This window comes from Cladophialophora psammophila (assembly GCF_000585535.1).
Source record: "Cladophialophora psammophila CBS 110553 chromosome Unknown aczJe-supercont1.20, whole genome shotgun sequence".
NCBI classification, from domain to species: domain Eukaryota; kingdom Fungi; phylum Ascomycota; class Eurotiomycetes; order Chaetothyriales; family Herpotrichiellaceae; genus Cladophialophora; species Cladophialophora psammophila.
This window is the reverse complement of record NW_006912941.1, coordinates 215006-234837: the sequence shown is the minus strand read 5'-3', so window position 1 is coordinate 234837 and position 19832 is coordinate 215006. Positions and strand designations below refer to the sequence as shown.

The window sequence follows — 19832 nt, the reverse complement described above, 5'->3', positions numbered from 1 at the left end:
TGAAGGGGCGAGAGGAATCTGTCGTGGAGTTCTGGCCACCCCGGGGGCCGCACCCACATTGATCGTTTTTGCTCCACGGTCTTTTTCTATTCCCCAGCTCTCAGGTTCTCAAAAACCCTCCTGCAAACTCATCACAAGAGCCTGGTCGATCGTGTCCTTTCTGAACCCGGGGGCCCGGCCTAAGCAGGCGCTCCCATGAATCATGCGCTCGAGAAACATCTCGACGTCAAAGGTCAGAGGATTCTGTCTTCTGCCTAGGAGATCAGAGAACGTAGACGGTGAGGAAGTCGGGTTGAGTGCTGCGAAGTCGGCCCACGGATCACCCGCAGACTTGACAGCAGGGTTCTGGAAAGCGGAACTGCCACTGTTATTGTTGCCATTGTTGTTGTTGGTCACGGCGCTGGAGGTGGCAGACGGGAATAACGTGCCTGGTCGGGCGAACATCTCGCCTAGTTCACGCGCGATGAATGGGTCGGTGATAGGGTCGGTCAGGCCTTCGGCGCCCAGCAGCGGGCTGGGAGTGCGCAGCGTCGCTTCGAGCGGACTGCGATCTGAACTCGAGGTCCCGTCGCTGGTAGAAATGGATGCTCTGACTATTGGGAGGACACTGGAATCGACCTCAATAAAGCTGCTCTGCCCGTCGAGGTATATTCCTTTGGTCTTCAGATACTCTTCGACATCGTGACTGTCGAACCAAACCCCGCCGAAGCCAATGTTCTCGAGCATCTCCTGCACTGACGTCTCCATTCGTGGAGTCTCGACTTGGACGTAAGGCTGGGGCCCGAATGCTCTTGTGGGACTGATCATGTTAGGCGGGTAAATGGGGTTTCCTTCCTCGTCATGGCGAGGGAAATGCGTCCCCGCCCCGCCAATGTGGAAAAAGGGCACGTTCCAGTTTTCCAAAGACTCGCCGGCTTTGCGCTTGAGCATTTCTTGGAATCGTTGCAGCATCCGTTTCCGGTTTGAGAAGCAGAATGTGAAGCGGAAGGCCCGCTTAATGTATTCCGGGTCAACATGCGGGTTGGTGAGGTTGCGGAAAGCGCGTTCGAGACACATTCTGTGTAGGCGGCGTGCAAAGGTAGTCTCTTGGAAGCTGTAAGTGTAGGATCCCTCGGGCTGATGAGCGGGCTTGAGAGGGCGTTCAATGACGAGTTTTTCATCGGGGTCATCGAACAGGACGACATCGGGGATGGCGGCGTTGAAGGATATGAAATCGTTCAGACCGTGGAGATTAGAATTGTCCGTTGACCACGCAGTCTCTGAGAGCGCGAGCAACGAGTTGTCTTCTCTGCCTATGAAAGGAACCTCTTCCACATCTGCTTCTGCGTCGGTGGAGCTCTGGTCAAAACCAATCGCCCGACGCACATTATCAGTCTTGGTTGCTGCCGGCCGTGACAAGGTCTTTGCGTCCAGCTGGACACTAGATCGTCTGTTGCGCTCACCTGATTCGGAGGATGGTTTCCCATCACTGCCTTTGGTGATTTTCGCAATGGCCTCCTCTTCGTCGTCTGATTCAGGTGATGCTATCTTGGACAGTGCGACGAACTCTTCGGTGGCTGCCTGAAGCTGCCGACCTAGCGAGTAGTGCGAGGCCAAGATCCCGGCGTCGACCATGTTGTCATGTAAGGTCAGAAAGGTCTTGTTCATATGCTCAATGGTGATTTGGAGATCAGTGACCTTTTGCTTTAGAGCCGAGATGGTGGTTTCCTTGCGATGACGGTATGCTCTCTGTGCTAGCCGAATCTGCGTCCGCCGACGATCGGCTGCCGTTTCATCATGCGTGTCGAGTCTAGGTCGACCCCTTTGCTTCTTTTCGGCCCCTTGATCATCTCCATCATTTGCCGATGAACGCTTTGTCGACTTTGATTTCTTTTGGATTGAGGGTTGGTCCTGTTCTCCAGAGGATGAAACATTACTGTCGCTTGGAGCGCCAGTCAAGACAATGCCTCCATAGAGATGGTTCGACGACGTTGTTGCCTTCCGCTTGCGTGGATTCTGTTCCATGTCCTCGTAAGGCTGCATGAGTCCCTGGGGGTATCGCGAGGCCGACAATATCTCGAGATCCCCACCGACAGGACGCTCAATCGTGTTGGACGGCATGAAGATCTGTGCGGGGTCATCGAGGAGTGATTGAAGGGATGAATATGTCCGGTCGCCAAACTGTGCTTTTCTGAATGCGTGCATTGCGACGGACATGGTCTCGATTCGAAAGCACTGTTTGCGCCGAGCTGATTACTGAACCTGACAGAAGACAGGGCTTGGGAAGGCTGAGATGGTGCCAGTTGACGGTCTGGGGTTGTCTTCCAATGACCAACAAGGATGCCCACCACGGTCAACCACGGGGTTTTGGTCTCTGTAGATGTTTTGTCTGGCCCGAGCAACGGGAATGCCGTGCTGAAAATTTCCAGAAAGAGCAAAGGGGGAGATGTATGGTTGGCTATCTTCCTCCTTGATCAATCGATTCCGATATCCAGGCTTGAATATCTGCCCCTTGATCTGTTATCAATGGTCCGTAGGATGTTTTTTCCCTCCCTCCCTCTCCCTCTCTCTCTCTCTCTCTCTCCTCTCCTCTCTGTCTATAAGAGTCAATGTTCTGCAGAATTGACTGTGTCCACACACCGTCGGGTGGGCAGCTGTCGAGAGTCGATGCGTGGAGTCTCTCGAGAGGCAGGTCCCAAACAGCGAGAAGGAGCTTGTAATACTAACCGCCCTTCTTCAGGATTGCTGCTTTAACACGCCTGAACCGCAAGGCCCGCCAAATTAGTCAGATTCCCACGGTCCCACGGGGGTCGAGACAGGTATACGACATGACATGTGGCCAGGGATCCAAGGCCACACGTCTTCTCCTCCCTATAAAACAGGCTCAAGTAGGCTGAGCGGAAGGCCGTAATACCTGCAGTCCGCCTTTGTCGAACCAAGAGCCGTCTCTCAAGCTGATGATAGCATGGCCTGATCCCCGAGCCATCACCGGAAGGGCTGGAAGGGAGCCAGATGCCTTGAAGATGCGGTTCTTGCTCGTTCGGGCAGTTGCCGTCATCCATGTGCAGCTGGCTGAAATCGAGGCTAGGCTGGAAGAAGTCATGGTTCGACATGATGAATAGTAATCATTGTTCGCTGCTGTGGACCGAGGCCCGGAGTCAGACGCCCTTCCACCATACAGAAGTCCTGCTGTCTGGGCTCTCTAGGCTAGGTACGTCCGTAACACCCTTTCTACCCTGATGGCCACCTGTCTCCGGGCGGATTCCTAGAGGATCTGTTGAGGATCCAAATCTGACAAACTTGCTGGTTTTACAGCCTTTAGGTAAGCTGGAAGGCTACACTCCGAGTGACGAGTCATCCAGAACAGCCCTAGACACTTGACTCAGCCATAACTCTAGCAAATACCACACGTACTTAAGCCCGTGTAAGTAGTTGAGAGTTTCCTGCTGTGGCAAAAACCTACATGGACTGCTGCGTCCGTCTTGGTAGTTGTAGCGATGGCGCGCTGACGTCTTCGGCTTCGATAAAAAGACCCTTGTGGGAAAACGATCAGGGCACAACATTTTCTACCAGGCCCAAACACACGGTGCACTAACGCGGAGGAATGGGAACATGGACAGTTGCTGACTAGAAGACCACCCTTCCCAACGTTTTCTGGGAACCTGCCGTGCCCCCTACATGCTACAGTTGAGCCGCTAGGTGGGTGCTGACCAAAATTGCTGAAAGACGTTGATTCACACAATAAGCAGAAGGGGTTTTCCCTTGAATCCAAGATCGCTCTTTGTGCCTCTGTATTAGCTCGCTATAAGTGGTATCGTAAAGTACATGACCTCCTGTTCCTCACTGCCACCAATCCCTAGCTGCCGTCCAAAATCAACCAAGAGGACGTTTCCCTAACTCATTCACATACATCATAACATTCGTTGTACACCAAAAAAACCCCCCCCAAGAACTGTAACAGATGCGTTCAATTGACCAAGGTCCCCCGTGAAAATGGTAAAGACTCGTGGGAGCAGTCACACTGATACGACTTGCCTCTTCAGTGTCCCCCCACGTATCCAAAGGGTAATGTTCATGCGCGTTCCATGACCTCGAATATGCCGTCCAGCACCACCGGCGTTTGCATGGTCTCATTCATAAATTCCATCATCGAGCACTGGGTGGAGGACGTTGTTGAAGCGGTGGTGTTCGCTCTGGGTCTGGGCTCCAATAGCCCCAGTCCTATGATTTCAACTTCGTCGGCGTATCGTTCTGCTTCGAGGGCCAGGTCGATTGCTGACGGTTGGCGACGGATATTGTGGGTCGACAGAGGTGAAACGGGGGAGAGGGTGGCAGAACCATCGTCGTTGGTAGGTGCTCGTTGTCGGCCTGCAAAGCTGCCAAAGTAGGTGCTGGGCGAGGATCTGACGGATGAAGAGGGCGTGGACGAGGACGAGGACGAGGACGACGTCATTGTGCTTGATGGGCTCTTTGCTGACGATCGGTGTAGAGGATTGTGGCTGAAGATGGTGTGGAGATGTAGACGGACTTTCGACGAAGTGTGATTTCGAAAGCTGCTGGAGATTGGTTTAATTGATGATTCTTCTTCGTTCAGAGCCTCGAAGAGAGAGACTAACTGTGCAACTGCCATCTTCCTGGAGGTATTCAATAAGTAGATGTCGGATTTCTGGGTTCCCTTCTCCGCGTCCCAAGAGTAAGAAGCGCTTTCTTGCCTCTAGCGACCTTGGCCAGCAGGTCGAGCTCTTTTTGGAGCTGGGAAATGTGGTCAATGTATAGAGTTGCCAAGGGGTTCTGTCCCAGCTGCCCTGGTGAACTACGGGCAATATCAACGAATGTATCGAAGTAGAAGTAGAAGGAAAGAATTGATACAATATACAAAAAAGGTTGGAAATGAGGGGAAGCTGAAGAGGTCAATGAGACATTATTCCCGTGAGAGAATTCGTCGAAATCAAAAAATATATGCGTCGGGCCGTTCGGAGCAAGGCAGTATGTATGTATAGGAACGGCTCATCAAGCCACCCTCCGCATGGGCCAACTGCTTCCCTGCAGTGACAGCCCCTCATTTGTGAACTATCTGTAGATATGCAGACAATAGTTTCGGCCCAGAAACCTTGTGGGAACCAGGCGGGCAGGAACATGTCACGACTCCTGTCATGGGCATAGCATGGACCTGGCTGGTTGGGATGGCTCCTGAAAATTCTTTGAAAGGAAAGGTGGGGGAAGGTAGAAACCCATCAGGATATGCAAAGGAAACAAGCTCCATGTCAAAACGCGAGTGTCTTGGAGCTTGTCAAGTTCGCGAAGGGCATGACAAGGTATGGAGAGTACTAGGTACTTACTCGGTACCTAGGAGAGAACCCCCTGGTCTCGTCTGATCATCCTCCCCCCTTTGATATCCGACTGGTTCCTGACACAAAAGCAGAGACTGGGGACTGATGGTGCAGCAGTGATCCGAGATAGTTGCACAGTTGCTGAGGAAGCTTCGGAGAGTGAACAAGCCCCCCCCCCAATGTGCCTCCCGATCTCCCTGACGATGGGCGCGGTCAGTTCCCGCAGTCGATGCAGCGCTCCACCTACCAGGGATCCGCGACCCCTCTGGTGACCCTGAACAACCCTGAGCCAGGGTCGAGCAGCCACTGGGGCGTGTTTTGGCTTTGCTTGACGCGGCTGACACTCATGCCGAACATGCACAAGACCATTTCGATACGGAGCCAAGGCAAGCCAAGGTTTGATCCGCTTGGCTCATCTCATCTAAAAGACGCGATGGGGTGTCGTAGAGGCGTTTCAGGGGCAGACAACCGAGCTCAAGCCTGGGTCTAGCAGCCTCAGGATGATTGGTGTCAGGTGAGAGGCGTTTTGGTCTCGCCTACCCAGTACCTACGCACGCCTCGGCATAAAGGGAGAAGATAGAGGGGGCTGAAGGGGCAGGATGAAGCTCGGTTTATAGGAATGCCGTTGTGGCATTTTGTGCTCTGTGTCACCATTTTAGTACCAAGTAGAGCCTTCTGATTCAGAACTGTTAGACAATGTCACTCGGTCATGGGCAACACGAAACTGGCAGCAGGAAGGCATGTACCGGGCACCCTAGCGAAGCCAACATTTGCCCTCTGTCACATGATGATCATCCACCTGCGAGGAGTACTTACTTCGGTATGTATGTAGACGATCGTAATCATCAGCTCCAATGAAGGAACCAGGGTGTGAAATTAACCACAATTACCAATACGAGAAGGGCGATCAAGCGGTTCCTGGGGGATCAGCAGGACCCTGCAGGGCCATAGACTAATGCTCCATACAAAAAGTCATTCCACAGATATGTCATCTCAAGATCGTGCTGGGTAGGCACAGAGTTGTCGTCAACTTCACTTCGCTGGACTTCTCATAATCCATGTAATGTGTATGATGTACATTGACGACTGGGTGCCAATGTATAATTCGCACATTGTTTTCAGTTATCCGCCCCAATCTCATTTCGTCACATCGGAGGTGGAAAAACGCCCTCGCTATGCTCCTCTATTTTCATTCCGAACACCAGTATCATTATTCACCTCGTTCCATCTTAATATTCACAAATGAAGAAATGAAATCAAAAAGACTCTGGTCGTTCGTCGTCGTGAAACATTCGTGCCGAGCAAGGTGTGTGACCATCACTCACTCATCCGCGGGTGCTGTTGCTCCGTATTCTCCTAGTGGTGAAGCTTCTGCGGATACTCTCACCCCATGCCGAGTTGTCAAAGCTTTCCATCATGCCTTGCCCATCTAGCCCGCTGGCATTACTGCTGTGTCGACTGTGGTCAAGCGTCGGTGTCGTTGGAGAAGATCTCGTTGCTCCATGATAGCTAGTATCCACTGATCCCAATCTCACCCGTATTGGGCTGCCTCGAGGCGAGCCGTCAAATTCCACCGGTGACGCGCTTCGCAAAGAACCCGAAGGAGGCATGGATGTATCGATGGGTGGTAGGTTCACTGACTGTTTTTTTGGAGTGTACGAAGGCGTGCTTGTGGTGAAATCGCGTGGCTCCGTGCCGCTACTCCCTTCCATATTGTCATCTGGATCCTCGATAAAGATCTCAGGAACAGGAATGGAAGGCGGCGCCACCAGGCGGGAACTTCTTCGCCTTTCGACCGCTTTCTGAAACTTTCGAGACCAATGTAAGGTGTCGAAGAAGCCGACCACGGTGTTTCTGCGGATACTTTCCTGAACTCTTTGAAGACGGGCTCGCCGCCGAAGAAACTCTTCCAATCGCAGACTTCGAGAATCTGTGATCACATTGTAGTGCGTCAACAGGAAAAGCACCGCTGTGAATGGAATCCCACGGTCCGGATCCGCGGTTAACATCACCTCTTGATAGAACACGTTGATCCGTGCACGTCTCTGCCGAATCTCTGCAATGGGAATTTGGTTAGTACGTTCGGCCAACTTGTCGAGATCCATGCCGTCTACTATTCTCCCTGCTGGTTTGACAGGGTCACCTGGCTGAACTGAGCAGTCCTCTTTGATTGCTCCCACGGTGAAGTCACCATCGTAGATTCGCATCTGCCAGATACCGGAGAGTTCCTGCTCCGTTGTCAGTAAGAGCAAAACAGACAAAAGCGTCATCGAATCAAACCTACCCCTAAAAGCCGAGGGAATTGCTCCTTCGAAATGAAACCCGTCCCATTTGGATCGAACTCTGCCCAGGCTTGTTTGAAGCGTCGAATCTCATCTCGACTCACGATGGACATCCCACTGCTCTGCTGATAGACATAGGAAAAGCTCTCGAAAATCATCGAGACAAACAGAGACACGAAAATGTACATGCTGATAATGTTCCACGAGATGAAAAGAGACCTGGCCCAGGCGGGGCTGCCACAGTCGCTCGCGAAGAAACTGTTTTCCCTTACGCAGAAAGGTGGTTCAAGACCAGCAAAATCTTCCATGATTTGATTCCACCCTTCCCCGATACTGGTCCGAAACAGCAGGATGAGGGCCTTCGGGACGGTGCGGAAGTTGACATTGTTACTCTCATTTTGTCCAAAACGAGTGAGACCGAACGCTTGGGTGAAGGCAATCGCGTAGACTAGGAACAAAACGAACCATGTTGCAAGCAGATTGGCGATCAGTGGGAGCGAAGCGGCGGCGGTCTTGAAAAGCTGGTCGAGCTGGTTGTTCCGCGGGATAAGGAGAAACGTGACTGAGACGAGGAAAAGTTTGCGGAGCTGTTGGAAACTTCCGCTGTTGACCTTCGACAGGGAGATCAGGGACATGATGAAGATTCCTGATACTGCAAGGATCGAGTAGATATCCCATGAGCTCCGTCGAAATCGATTCCATGAGAGGCCAATTATCCTGATTATGATATTGGCGATCAGCACAATCGTAAACCCAAGAAAAATGTATTCCCGCACAGTTTCCCACCACGCTGGCTCAGGATAAAAGTCGATGGTGAGAAGAATTAGGTGGAGGATCAATACCGTGGTGATGAACCTTTGCCATTTGCCCCGTTTCTGGATCGATAGGTCATAGCACCATTTCTTCCATTTGTTGGTCTGCTCACCGAGAGATCGCTTGGAAGGTGAGATCTGCTTCAAGAGTTTCCGCAGTTCCAGCCAGGACCGTTGTTCTGCCGTCAAGAAGGCGACCCCTGTCTGCTCTGTGTAATTTCGCATGAACACAGAGATGAACAGGGTCAAGACAAAAACTGCGCCTAACAAATTGAATATGATAAAATAGACTGCATTTCCCTGCGCAGCAAATGGCTGTGGTTGTAATCCCGTGCCAGTGATACTGGTCCCGGACCACATCACATTGACCCAACCTTCTTGAGAGACGATCTGGAAAAGGATGAATAAAGCACTGCCGAAGTCGTCGAAGTCGAACCACGGGTTCGCAACCTGCCTGGGAGCCAGTACAGGCCAGTTGAAGGGCGTAGAGTTGTACTCTCCCACGCAATTGCTCAAGGCATTGTAACCGAAATTGCCATCATTGCAAGCCTGCATCTTGCCATTAAATAGATTTACTCCCAGAATGGCGAACGGAATCAGCAAGCTCATGGAAACAAACGCGGCTGCAAGGACTTTGTATCCACCAACAATGATAACCGAGTAAAACGTCTCTCGTGCAGTGTCACTAATGTTGAGTAAGCGTAAAGCCCTTAGCGCTTTGAAGGCCCCGACAGCTCGAGAAACACCGTCATCGCGGAGCATAGCAGTGCTAACGTTGATCCAAAGCGTAATGAGGACAACACCGTCAATGAAGCCCCAGACACTTCGAAAGTAGGCGTGTGGCGTGAAAAAGAGTCCATCCGCAATGATTTTGATGATCGCTTCGACTGTGAAGAGTATTGCGAAACCCAAATCAGTCCAGACAAACCAATTAGTGATGCTCAACGTATTGTTCAAGTAGTAATCACGTTGATACAAGGGCGTGGTGATGCAGGCTAATATGACCATCGCGACGATAGCAGCATATGTGAAGGCGGAGAAGGCGTACCAAGCAGGTCTGTAAGGCGAGACGCCCTCCACGCGCTCAGTTCCTCGCCCCGGACCGACTAGGTATTGACACAGCTTTCTCACCGGATTGTCTGGCTTGAAGATGTACAGTGACACGTTGTACTTCGGGTGTTTTTGCAAATACTGGCGTTGTGCACGTCGACGGTTCTCGGTTGTCATGACCACTCTTTTTGCCACAGCTCTTGGGTCAAAATCCTCGTTTGCTCGACTGATTTTTGCGCTCGAATAGAACGGATTCGGTTCTCCTTGACCGTAAAAACCAGTTATCTTGCCCCAGTACTTGGACAAAAAGCCAGGTTTGACGGTTGGCATTTCGTCGAGGTGCATTGATGTCGTCCTCCTTGCAAGGCCCTCGTCTTGTTCATCCAGGAAGTCCTTCACCACAGCCTCCTTGAGGAGCTGTTCAACTGTTGCTGAGCCGTATTCCAGAGCATCCCGGTGTCTGATTGATTCACGTCCCATCTTGAAGACTGCGGCGAGTGAAAGGTTCCCAGAAGCCGAACCAGTCATTTCTTTCTGCTTCAAAAAGGCCTTCACCTGTTGCAAACGTTTCTCATCCTCAGACACGTCAAAACTCTCTTGGATGACAGCAATAAACATGTTCAACACAATCAAGTTTGACACCACGAACCAGAGGATGAAAAAAACGGCACTCAGCCACGCCGTGTCCCAGATGTTGTTGAATTGGGTAGCATTGTACATCAGAGTAGTCCAATTCTCACTCGAAAAGACTTGGTACATTCCTAGGAAGGAGTTCCAGATGTCGAAGAATGTCACACCAATCACGACACCACCGGCATCTGCTGCTGGAATATCCCCTCTGAATAGTTGCGAGGCGAGGATGGCGGCCAGGAAAGTGAAGAGGAATACAAACAAGATCAGGTTCAAGAGACCGACAATATTGCCAAACACAACCATGACTAGTTCTCTTGTGACCCTGACTGCGAGGACGACTCGATAAATACGGGCAATTTGAAATGCTGAGAGCCACGCGTATGGCTGACCAGAGTTGCGAATCACTGGAATTTGCATGGCTGTAGTGACGATAGCGAGCAAAAGATCAACGCAGTTCCTTTTCCCATGGAAGAAACGTCTCCAGTCACATAAGAAGCGCATGATGATCTCCAGAAGCAGAAGGAATGTGACAACCGTCTCGCAGTCCATGATAAAAGTCTCGCGGCTGTCGCCCATGCTTGCACTACGCAGACTTTGGACGATCAGGTCGAAGACAATGATGAGAACCCAAAAGGGATGGGTTTTATCATAAAACTTCTTCAACTGGCTCCGTTTCGCCCTTTGATCGTCATCGAAGAGTGGTGCATCAATGTGTTCAGCTGTGAATGCGCTTTGCCTGCTCTCCTCGCGGATGATCTGGAATGACGATGTGATAACTGCGACCAACAAGTTGACAAGCCACAAGCTCAGAACGACAATGCCAGCTGCAAAGAATAGTGCTGCAGCAAGGTAATCCGAGTCCGTAAGATAGTAAAGGAGATCGGAAAAGGTGTTGGAGCTGATTATCACAAAAACGAGCTCGAGCGACTGGCCGATATTGTCGAAGCTGACTGTGCCGTTGTAGGGGCCACTGAACCCTTCGACGCACAAGGAGCCTTGCGGGCAGATATATCCTTTAGAGCTACCCGTTCCATTCGAGCCGTCGCCTTTAAGCCACGGCATCGCTTCTCCTGTCACAGCATCGAGGTAGCCCCCACAAAACTGAATGTTGTCGGGCGCGATATTGAGGCTGTAGTTTTGACCGGAACCGTCATTCCCAACCCAGACACAGGTACGCCGGAGGCTTGATTTGAAGCTTTGCACACCAACGATGCCAAATATCAACCAAAAGAAGCCTATGAGAAAGGCAACGTGAACTAGGAGAGGGGCTGCTTTCTTCAGACTTCGTAGGATGATTGATGTCCCGGCGGTAAGGCCCAGTAGACGTAGAATTCGGAGGCAGCTGAGCATATTGAAGACATAAACGTGACTCGAATTTTCAACGCCGCTGATCTGCATTACGAAAGAGATCCAATAGGAAACAACTGCGACAAAGTCGAGTCGATTGAAGGAATGTCGTAGAAAGGCGCGACGGGCCAAACGTATTCTTTGTTGCTGCTTTGTATGGCCTGGACCTCCAGGATCGGGGACTCCTGTGAAGGTGCGAACAATTGATGGCTGGGTGGGTGCATCATTGACCATCATTGGCGTCTCTCGAGCTTCCTGGGGAGCGAATAGAATGTGAGCCTTTTGAAGAACAGCCTTCTTGAAGCCGACAGATCGATTTATCGTGCTGAACTCCAGAGGATTCGAGATGAATCCGGACACAATAGTTCGGGCAATGAGTTCCAGAGTATAGATCACAAACAACCCGAAGATGGCGTAGTCAAAACTAGTGCGTCCCCATCGCTTTGTCCGAGTCTGTAGGTAAACAGCATCGGATGCAGCGTTGACGGCCAGTAACACGGTCTGGGCGACGATCAGAGCCAAAATGGTGGGTTCGGTCAAGGGATGGACGAGGATTTCACACAGCCACTTGCGGAGGGGGTTCTCTGACCCAAAAATACCCCAGGTTTTGCCGACCAGCGGATTCGGGTGGTAAACTGGGGTTATTGGGGTGAAGGCTTCAGTAAAAACTTCGGCTGACGGGGCCTTCTCCAGAGGGGCTTGCTGGGGTTGTGCTCCTTCTTCGTCTTGGATATTAGGCAAAGGATGGGCAGAGGTACTTGGGCGCCTGTGTTGCCGTATAGAAGACTTACGCCGGATACTCTGCTCGACCATATCGGAATCATTACTCAGGTTGACCACACGTTGTGAGATCTCTCGCAGCATGGAGTTTGCCCTTGCCATTGGGGACGGAGATGGCGACAAAGACCTCGATCTTTCACCAGAGTCGCCTTGAGTGGAAGTCAGACGACTGATCCCACTCGCAGAACTCAATTTGCGATGCATTCCAGCGCTTGTATCGAGAGTTGGGAGATCGTCCCCGAGGCGCGAATTGCGCCCACGTATGACGGAAGGGGATTCACCATCCGTCCAGTGAACGCTTGACCCTTTTCCTTGTCTATCATGCCTCTGGCCTCTGGATATGGAGCTAGATGTCTTAAGAGAGGACGGCAGGTGGCGCGAAGTCGTCAGGGGAGTGGTATCGGAGTCTGGAGGCGAGAAGGGACTTTCCACTTCATGAAGGTCCCCATCAGCATGCGTAGTGATAATGCTCGGTCGTCGTAACCCAACACTGGGCGGCGTTGAAGGTAGCTGAAGATCTAATCCGACCGTCGCCACTGCAAACCCCCCTACATCTTCGAGGGGGGATTCCCTACCACTCCCTCCTCCCACAGAAATTCCAACAGTTTCTGAAGGCCCTCCTCTTGCTGGTGACTCCTCGTCATCCAATCGAGCGTAATTGGGGGTCCGACGTCCGACTAGCAAGGACCTGGTGCGACTATGTCTCTGCTTGTGGCCTAACACTGCGCTGATTGAGATATCAGTTTCGTCTGATCCGCCATCGGGAGGTCTTGAGAGATCTCGAAGAGGTATCGACTGTGGGCCGGTCGCCTTAGGGGGAGTCTTGTCGCGAGAGGACATGGTTGTATTGTGACCCTAGAACGAGTAGGCTGTCGAAAGTACATGCTATCTCAGGACACAGCGCAACATTGCGATGGCGTTCGAGGACTGAATTGTGCCCGCTATTCTGCACAGAGTGATGCCCCTGGTTTGAGTCCAGAAGGGAAGAACGAAGTTGCGCGAGCGCAATTGCGACAGCAATGCCTTTAGGATGAGCGGAGGAAACTGCACGCAACGCAACCGTCAGAGATTAAACGAGCGAATGATATGATCTATATTGCGCAAAGGTCGGAAGTGAAATGGCAGGGCGAGAACAGGGTAGATGAGGTTGTGATCGTTCATTCTTTGCGGGAGACAGCGACAGCAAACCGCATGCGCAAGTTCTGGGTGTTGAAACGCAAAGCGCTGATGCGGCAGGACGGTTCCCGGCCTAAGGCTGGACGCGCGGCGGTTCCTTTGTTGTGCCTTGATGTGCCCTAAACCACCAGGGCACTTAACTAGCCGAAAAAGGGCCTCTAAATTTTGAAACAAGGGCCACTAACTAGCCACCAAAGCCACTTACCTGGCCACCGAAGGACGCAGCATTGAACTGTTGGGCCTGGTGGGATCGAGGCTGAAGCCCCCAAGGCAGACTCGTCCAGTTCCCTAACTCCCGGGACCCGTGGTACTATTTTCAGGGGTCCAGCCCTCTACCAACTCGCAGAATCCTCACATTCAGCCAGTGTGACCCACGTTAGGAAGAAACACGTCAGCCAAAGGCAATCGAATTACTGTTTCTGATTCATAGCACGCACAATTCCTCTAGTACGAGCACTCTTTCAGCTTAACGGGGATCCGATTCTTCTAAGGCCACCCATCACTCACTCAAGTTAATCCTTGGAACTGGTTAGCATTTTCCCTGGAAATGAATGTTGTATCAATTCTGCTATCTCAGTAGAATACATACACCACTCTGGGAACAGTAGCCAGAGCTGGCGGTAAACCGATGCATTTTGAAATGGATCGTGAGGACATAATATCGTAAACTCGCCCACCACATTGCAAGAATGGTGTCACTGGCCCTTTTAATGCCACGCAACCCTGGCATTTCTCAATAGTCGCCTTACTTGTTCCGGAAGCAGCACTTTGGTCTTGAGGCTAACTTTTCGGAGAGTTTGAAGACCCTTGCTCTTGCGGAAGACATCATCCCATAGGTGATCTTGGACACAATCCATTTCGGTCTTCTCATCGAGCGGACTCAGCATGATTGGCACATCCATTACTTCCTCTTGTTTCTGCTTCCAGCTGTCGTTTCCGACGATGCGAGTCAATGGAGCCAAGGCATCATCCCAGGTCCCAGATCTCAAATGGCATCGGTCGAACTGGAATTCGTGCAGGACTTTTCGATGAGACATGATAAAGCCAGAAGCTTGAACAGCATCCAGGCTCGCGTTGCTAAGACGCATAGACTTCAAGTGCCGAAACCTGAGAGGTCTGCATGATGATCTCGTACTAGCATTTGGGCACGCCTTTGAACAGTCTAGAGATGTTGGGCGTGATGTGCAAGGCTCTGTGTGAAGAGCGAGGGGACAGGGCCCCTTGATACCGAGCCACTGGAACTTCAAGTGCTCCAGAGCCTGGAACGTCTGCAGGTAGCTATGGAGAATCTTCAGATGGTCTGACGGGTGGTCACGACCATACTCGAAGCCGTCCATTTCAATGTTCAGAGACTTGATGCGCTTCCAGACCCGAGAGGAGGCTGGGGATGACCCGATGCTCAGGTGAGGACGCATGTGGAATACTGCTGCAGGATGTATTGGCGCCAGCGTCAACGATTCTAGCTGACTTGGTTTGGCAGCTTCCACCGCCAGCCTTAGCGAAATCAGAGCATAGTCGACAATATCTTTTCGGTATCTCTGGCTTACGGGTTGACCAGGGCAAGAGATTTGAAGATGCTGTAAGCTCGGCATTGAGCTAAGTGCATGAAAGAATGAGTCCACATTGGTGGCTGCATGAAATAAAGGAGGATATTGCTTGACCAGAAGGTCATTCGTCTCCCAGGAGCCATATTTGGAAGCTGAGGAGGACGCGGAGGAGGACGAACTAGAAGAGGAGTGCGGTCTTGAATTGTTGATCCGGGGTTCGTAGATGAAGGTGACTTCCTCCAGAGTTCCTGGCATGAGCAGTGGAGGCAGGAAGGTGTCGGAATGGTGTGGCATGATGAAAGAAAGGCCTCGCACATGGTGACCAATCCTATTCAATGCAAACATGCGCGACCTGCGCGAGAATGTGTTTGTATTGAAATGGATGTCCAGATTCTTGAAGAGCGTGGGAGCAATGTCGTCGGCGAAGGCTTTGTTGACGAGTCGTAGGGACAGCAAATCATCCTTTTGCAAATGAGACAAGAAGCACTCGCGGGCAAGGTCGGTCCGCCAGAATGCGGCGAATGCTGTTGAAGACATTTCTGGTGTGGACCATAGCTAGAAAGCGTGTCAAGTTTTCCTTGGTGGCCGCCGTACAGACCAATTTGTACGGTATGTATGAGGACATGCAGGTTTAGAAATGTCAATTGAAAGGACAAGAGTGGAGAATCTGGAACCAACAAGGAGAGAGGGAGAGAGTAGAGCTACCTCATTGCCACAATTGTAACACCTGCCCCGAGATCAACCGACGACAGCAGAATGGCAATTGTAAGATCTCGAGAGCAAGGCAACCCAGGCAGAAAAGATTGTGAAAATGGACAGGAACTTACCATCTGGAATTGAAAATGGGTGACAGATGGAAAGACATATAATTAGAGGTTTGCCTAGGGGCACCAAAGGGGGACAATTCCAGTCCGTTGTGGATTTGGAGGACAAGATAACATCGGGTGCATATGGTTTGTAGGAGCTATATCGCGATTATGGCACGGTCGTGAGAGCGCGATGGAGGACAACGACGTGATCATAGGTCGCCGGAGTCGGTGAAGCAGGAGGCTGGACCTGAGGTGCATATTTCGTGCATAACTGGCTGCATTTCGTGACTGATACGCGCCATATTCCTCGTGTTGGTGTTTTTTTCTTGGGTTCCCCAAATCCTTTGGAGAAGCGCGATGTTATTATCATCCGTTCCGGAACGTTGACGCGAATGGATACTCGGAGCCTAGATGAGCTGAGTGCATGCTTGCAATCTTGCCTCATCAAACCGTCGGTAATTATATTGATAAGGGACGAGCTCTATGGTTCATGCAGTGACATTTGTGCTTTTGCCGTATGGAGGCTTTATGCAGTCCGCGCAGGATGATTTTCCCAGCCCCCAAAGACAGATTTGATTGATTGTGGTGATGGACGGTCCGCACCGGGGCGTGTGGTCTGGCCACCGCGACTGTGGACCAGACTGCGTCATTCTTTCTGAGCGTCGCGTGAATTCTCGATCGGGATGTGTCACTGGCTTCGTTGTGAAGGACTCGGTCGTGTTGATCGATTGCGGGGGGGGAACAGGTATGAGAAGTAGAATACTTGTACAGTGTACATGGTAGAGAAGAGTCGAGAACAATCAACCGTCATCATGGTCAACGCGGGTGGTTGACAGCATTGGTGGTGGGGATGGGTGGTGAGCAGTGACCAAAAGTGAGAGCAAAGTGAGAAGAGGATGTGCCTGCTGCCTACCCAGCTCGCGAGCTACCTACGAGGTACTGGTGCCTGGACCCATAGGCACAGTATCACTGCCATGGCCGACGACTCCGAGCACCCACTCACACAAAACAAGTAACAACTGCTCCGTACTCGGTAATAATACTTGCATCTTTGCGCCTGGGTGCCTGCACGCAAGGTGCCCGGGTGCCTTGGAACAATCGTGTGGGATCCTTTTTTCTTTTTCTCGGGTGCCCCAAAAGGTTGTGCTTCCCAAGGTTCATGTGGCTGGCTCGCTCAATTGAAAATTCCCTCCAATTCCTTGGTACTGGCGGTTCTGGTCGCCACGCTGACTTTGCCGGTTCCATCCAATTCCCCGAACTCTTCCATGTCCTTCAGACTCCCAGTGGATGCCACCACTGCAGCCCAAGTCTCCCCAATGACATCAACTATTACAAGGTACCACATCGCCCTTCCATCTTCCAACATGTACCAGCCATACCATTCGCCATCCGCTGCTGGCAACTGTGCCTGCCTATCAGCTTCGCTCGGATGAGAAAATCTTTCGCAGAACAAAGCAGGTGAGCACGCGAGTGGTAGCCACAAAGCCACTTTGATATAAAATGACAATTTCGACCCCCATGTTCCATCATCATGAGGCGTTTCACTAGCTCCGTGCCTTTACTCCTATCCTCAAAGTTCCACCTTCTCACTGAGCTTCAAACCTTACAATAACACGAGGGAATCCACTCTTCCTGTTAGCTATCGATAGACTTCTGTGTAAATACTAGAGTCCTTCGCGGTGGCCTGGATGCACAGTCATTTTCACACAAAATTGCCGTCCAGACCCCAGGCACGAGACCACTTGCTACTTCCTCAAGTGCGATCTTCAGGGAGGGAGGAAAAAGGGGAAAGAACGAGACTACCAGGTCATCATGATTCCACGACTGAGCCCGGTCCCAGCTCTTCCTGAACCCTTTGGGCCACACAAAGTCGGCACCACCGAATGGGAGATTCCTGTCTCTGAAATTCCCTCGTCGTCGCCAATCCCGGAGCGCAAAATCACAACCATCAAGTTTCGCCTGTTTTATCCCACAACACCAAAAGCAAAATCAAAGACGTCAGTTCCCTGGCTCCCAACACCGCAACGAGAATGGAACCAGGCATATGCGACTTTTCTCGGGGCCGGCCCTCGAGTCTCATCGCTCATCTCACTCATACCGTTTTTGATCAATATGACCAACATCCCAGCAATAGCAGACGCACCACTATTACCGAGGGAGGCGTCCTCTGGGTATCCTCTGGTAATCTTTTCCCATGGGTTGGGAGGGAATTTCAATGCCTACAGCGCAGTGTGCACTGCTTTGGCCAGTTTTGGGATTGTGTGTGCGGCCCCCGAGCATCGCGATGGCAGCGCCCCTGTTTCCCCGATCCGCTCAGCTGACGGGCGCAAATCCACCACAATCCCCTATCAAAGACACCCTCACGCTCCCACCACCAAAGTCCTCAATGCTCGCAACGCGCAGCTGAGGATACGGCTGTGGGAGCTGGAACAGTTATTCACCGTCCTGACAAATTTCAATAGCGGCGTGACCTTCTCCAACTATGCTGCGGCGCGGAGCAAATCGAAGGCGGGCCCGTCATTAAAAGACGCTCTTGATCTGCGACCTGGCCGCGTAACGTGGGCAGGCCACTCTTTCGGTGCCTGTACCACTGTCCAGTTTGTTAAATCAGTCTATTATCACGAATTCCTACCCTCGCTCAAAGGTACCGAGTTCGAAAATGACTTGGACTGGCGTCCTCTCTACAAGCCGGCCGATGACGGTGAGCTGGTCAGGCAAATCACACCAGAGTCACCCGTCATCTTGCTCGACCTGTGGGCCATGCCTTTGCGGGCCGGATTGACTAAATGGCTCTGGGAAAAGCCTCTGCCATGTTACCACCGCAAAACGACCGACAGGGAAAATCACCCCCCCACGAACGTCGTCGCAATCATTTCTTCCGAATTCTACAAATGGCCCGAACTGCTGAACCGGATGAAGGCCACGCTGTCCGCAAGCCCCCCCGAGGCCATATACACGCTGGAGAAACGCGAAGCTGCTAGATCCTCCAAGCCTCAGCAGAAGTCGGAACCGCAGCTTGTGGCAACGCCTGGAGACAAGGTTCCTTCAGATGCACAAGAGCCAGAGACCACCTCACGTCGAGGATTTGAAGCGAATCGGGGTGTAGATCTAGAATCAGATGATGGAGATGAGCTGTTCATAACGCCTTTCGCGACGCCTGGAGATGAGTTTCCATTGGGCAAGATGATGACAAACAGACGTAGCGGGTTTGAAGCATGGAGGGGAGGAGGGTTAGAAGCGCAAGGCATTGACATAGATGTGGGGAGAGAAATCGACCAAGATTCACTGAGTGAAGCGGTCAGGCAGCCACTGCCAGACTCAGAGCCAGAAGATGACGACGACGACATATTATCTGGAAGCATCGAGCTGGATTCACAAGTAGACGAAGCGGCAGAGGCGGAGGCAGATCCGGAAATCGCCTCAGCATCTCGATCATCCACATCCAGCGACGTCACAACCTCCTCGACCGCCTCGCCGTCGGACTCGACATCCTCATTGTCAACACCGGCCTCATCCGCACAACCCAGCCGCACTTCCTCACCGTCGCCCACTTGCGACAGCGTCTCCAGCACAACCTCGGTCTCCAACGTCAACGCCACTACCACCTCCGTGAACGATGACGACCCTGACAAATTCAACCTATCCTTCTCCCCTTTCTCACTGCTCCCATTAGACCTCCCCAAACTTTCCGTCGCTCCGAACCCCAATACGCCATCTCCCTTAGATCCTCACCTCTACCTAGTCCCCAACACCGCACACTTGTCACAGTCGGATTTCGGCGTCCTCTTCCCAAACCTGACGAGGTATCTCATGAACGCCGAGTCTCCGGTTGAGGCCATCAGGTTGAACGTCCGCGCGATGTTGGCCGTCATGAGAAATGTCGGCTTGGATATTGAGGGCTATTTCGACGATTGTGTCCGCGAGAAGACAGAGGTCAAGGTTCCACCTCGGCGAGACGACACCGAGGCCGAGGCTGACGGCGATGACGGTGATGATGACGATGGGATGGATCCAATTCTCACGGAACGGTGCAAGGAAGAGAGGTTCCTAAGGGTCGACATTTATTGATCCGGTCCTCGCCTCACGT

The 19832-nt window shown here is 51.9% G+C and overlaps 5 protein-coding genes across 5 annotated transcripts; 1 reads left to right on the top strand and 4 right to left on the bottom strand.

Annotated features, from left to right (window-relative positions):
- Positions 1–108: 108 nt before the first annotated feature.
- On the bottom strand, positions 109–2196 carry A1O5_10463 (uncharacterized protein; the record flags this gene model as incomplete). Its single annotated transcript, XM_007751039.1, has 1 exon — positions 109–2196. One exon carries the CDS (start codon positions 2194–2196, stop codon positions 109–111), a length of 2088 nt encoding a protein of 695 aa, XP_007749229.1.
- Positions 2197–4051: 1855 nt separating this feature from the next.
- A1O5_10462 (uncharacterized protein) lies at positions 4052–4432 on the bottom strand (the record flags this gene model as incomplete). Its single annotated transcript, XM_007751038.1, has 1 exon — positions 4052–4432. One exon carries the CDS (start codon positions 4430–4432, stop codon positions 4052–4054), a length of 381 nt encoding a protein of 126 aa, XP_007749228.1.
- Positions 4433–6634: 2202 nt separating this feature from the next.
- A1O5_10461 (uncharacterized protein) lies at positions 6635–13053 on the bottom strand (the record flags this gene model as incomplete). The annotated part of the gene is made up of 2 exons (XM_007751037.1): positions 6635–7537; positions 7594–13053. The coding sequence occupies 2 exons, from the start codon at positions 13051–13053 to the stop codon at positions 6635–6637; spliced, it is 6363 nt and encodes a 2120-aa protein (XP_007749227.1).
- A 1043-nt stretch (positions 13054–14096) lies between these two features.
- Positions 14097–15473, bottom strand: A1O5_10460 (uncharacterized protein; the record flags this gene model as incomplete). The annotated part of the gene is made up of 1 exon (XM_007751036.1): positions 14097–15473. The coding sequence occupies one exon, from the start codon at positions 15471–15473 to the stop codon at positions 14097–14099; it is 1377 nt and encodes a 458-aa protein (XP_007749226.1).
- A 2084-nt stretch (positions 15474–17557) lies between these two features.
- On the top strand, positions 17558–19813 carry A1O5_10459 (uncharacterized protein; the record flags this gene model as incomplete). The annotated part of the gene is made up of 1 exon (XM_007751035.1): positions 17558–19813. One exon carries the CDS (start codon positions 17558–17560, stop codon positions 19811–19813), a length of 2256 nt encoding a protein of 751 aa, XP_007749225.1.
- Positions 19814–19832: the final 19 nt, after the last annotated feature.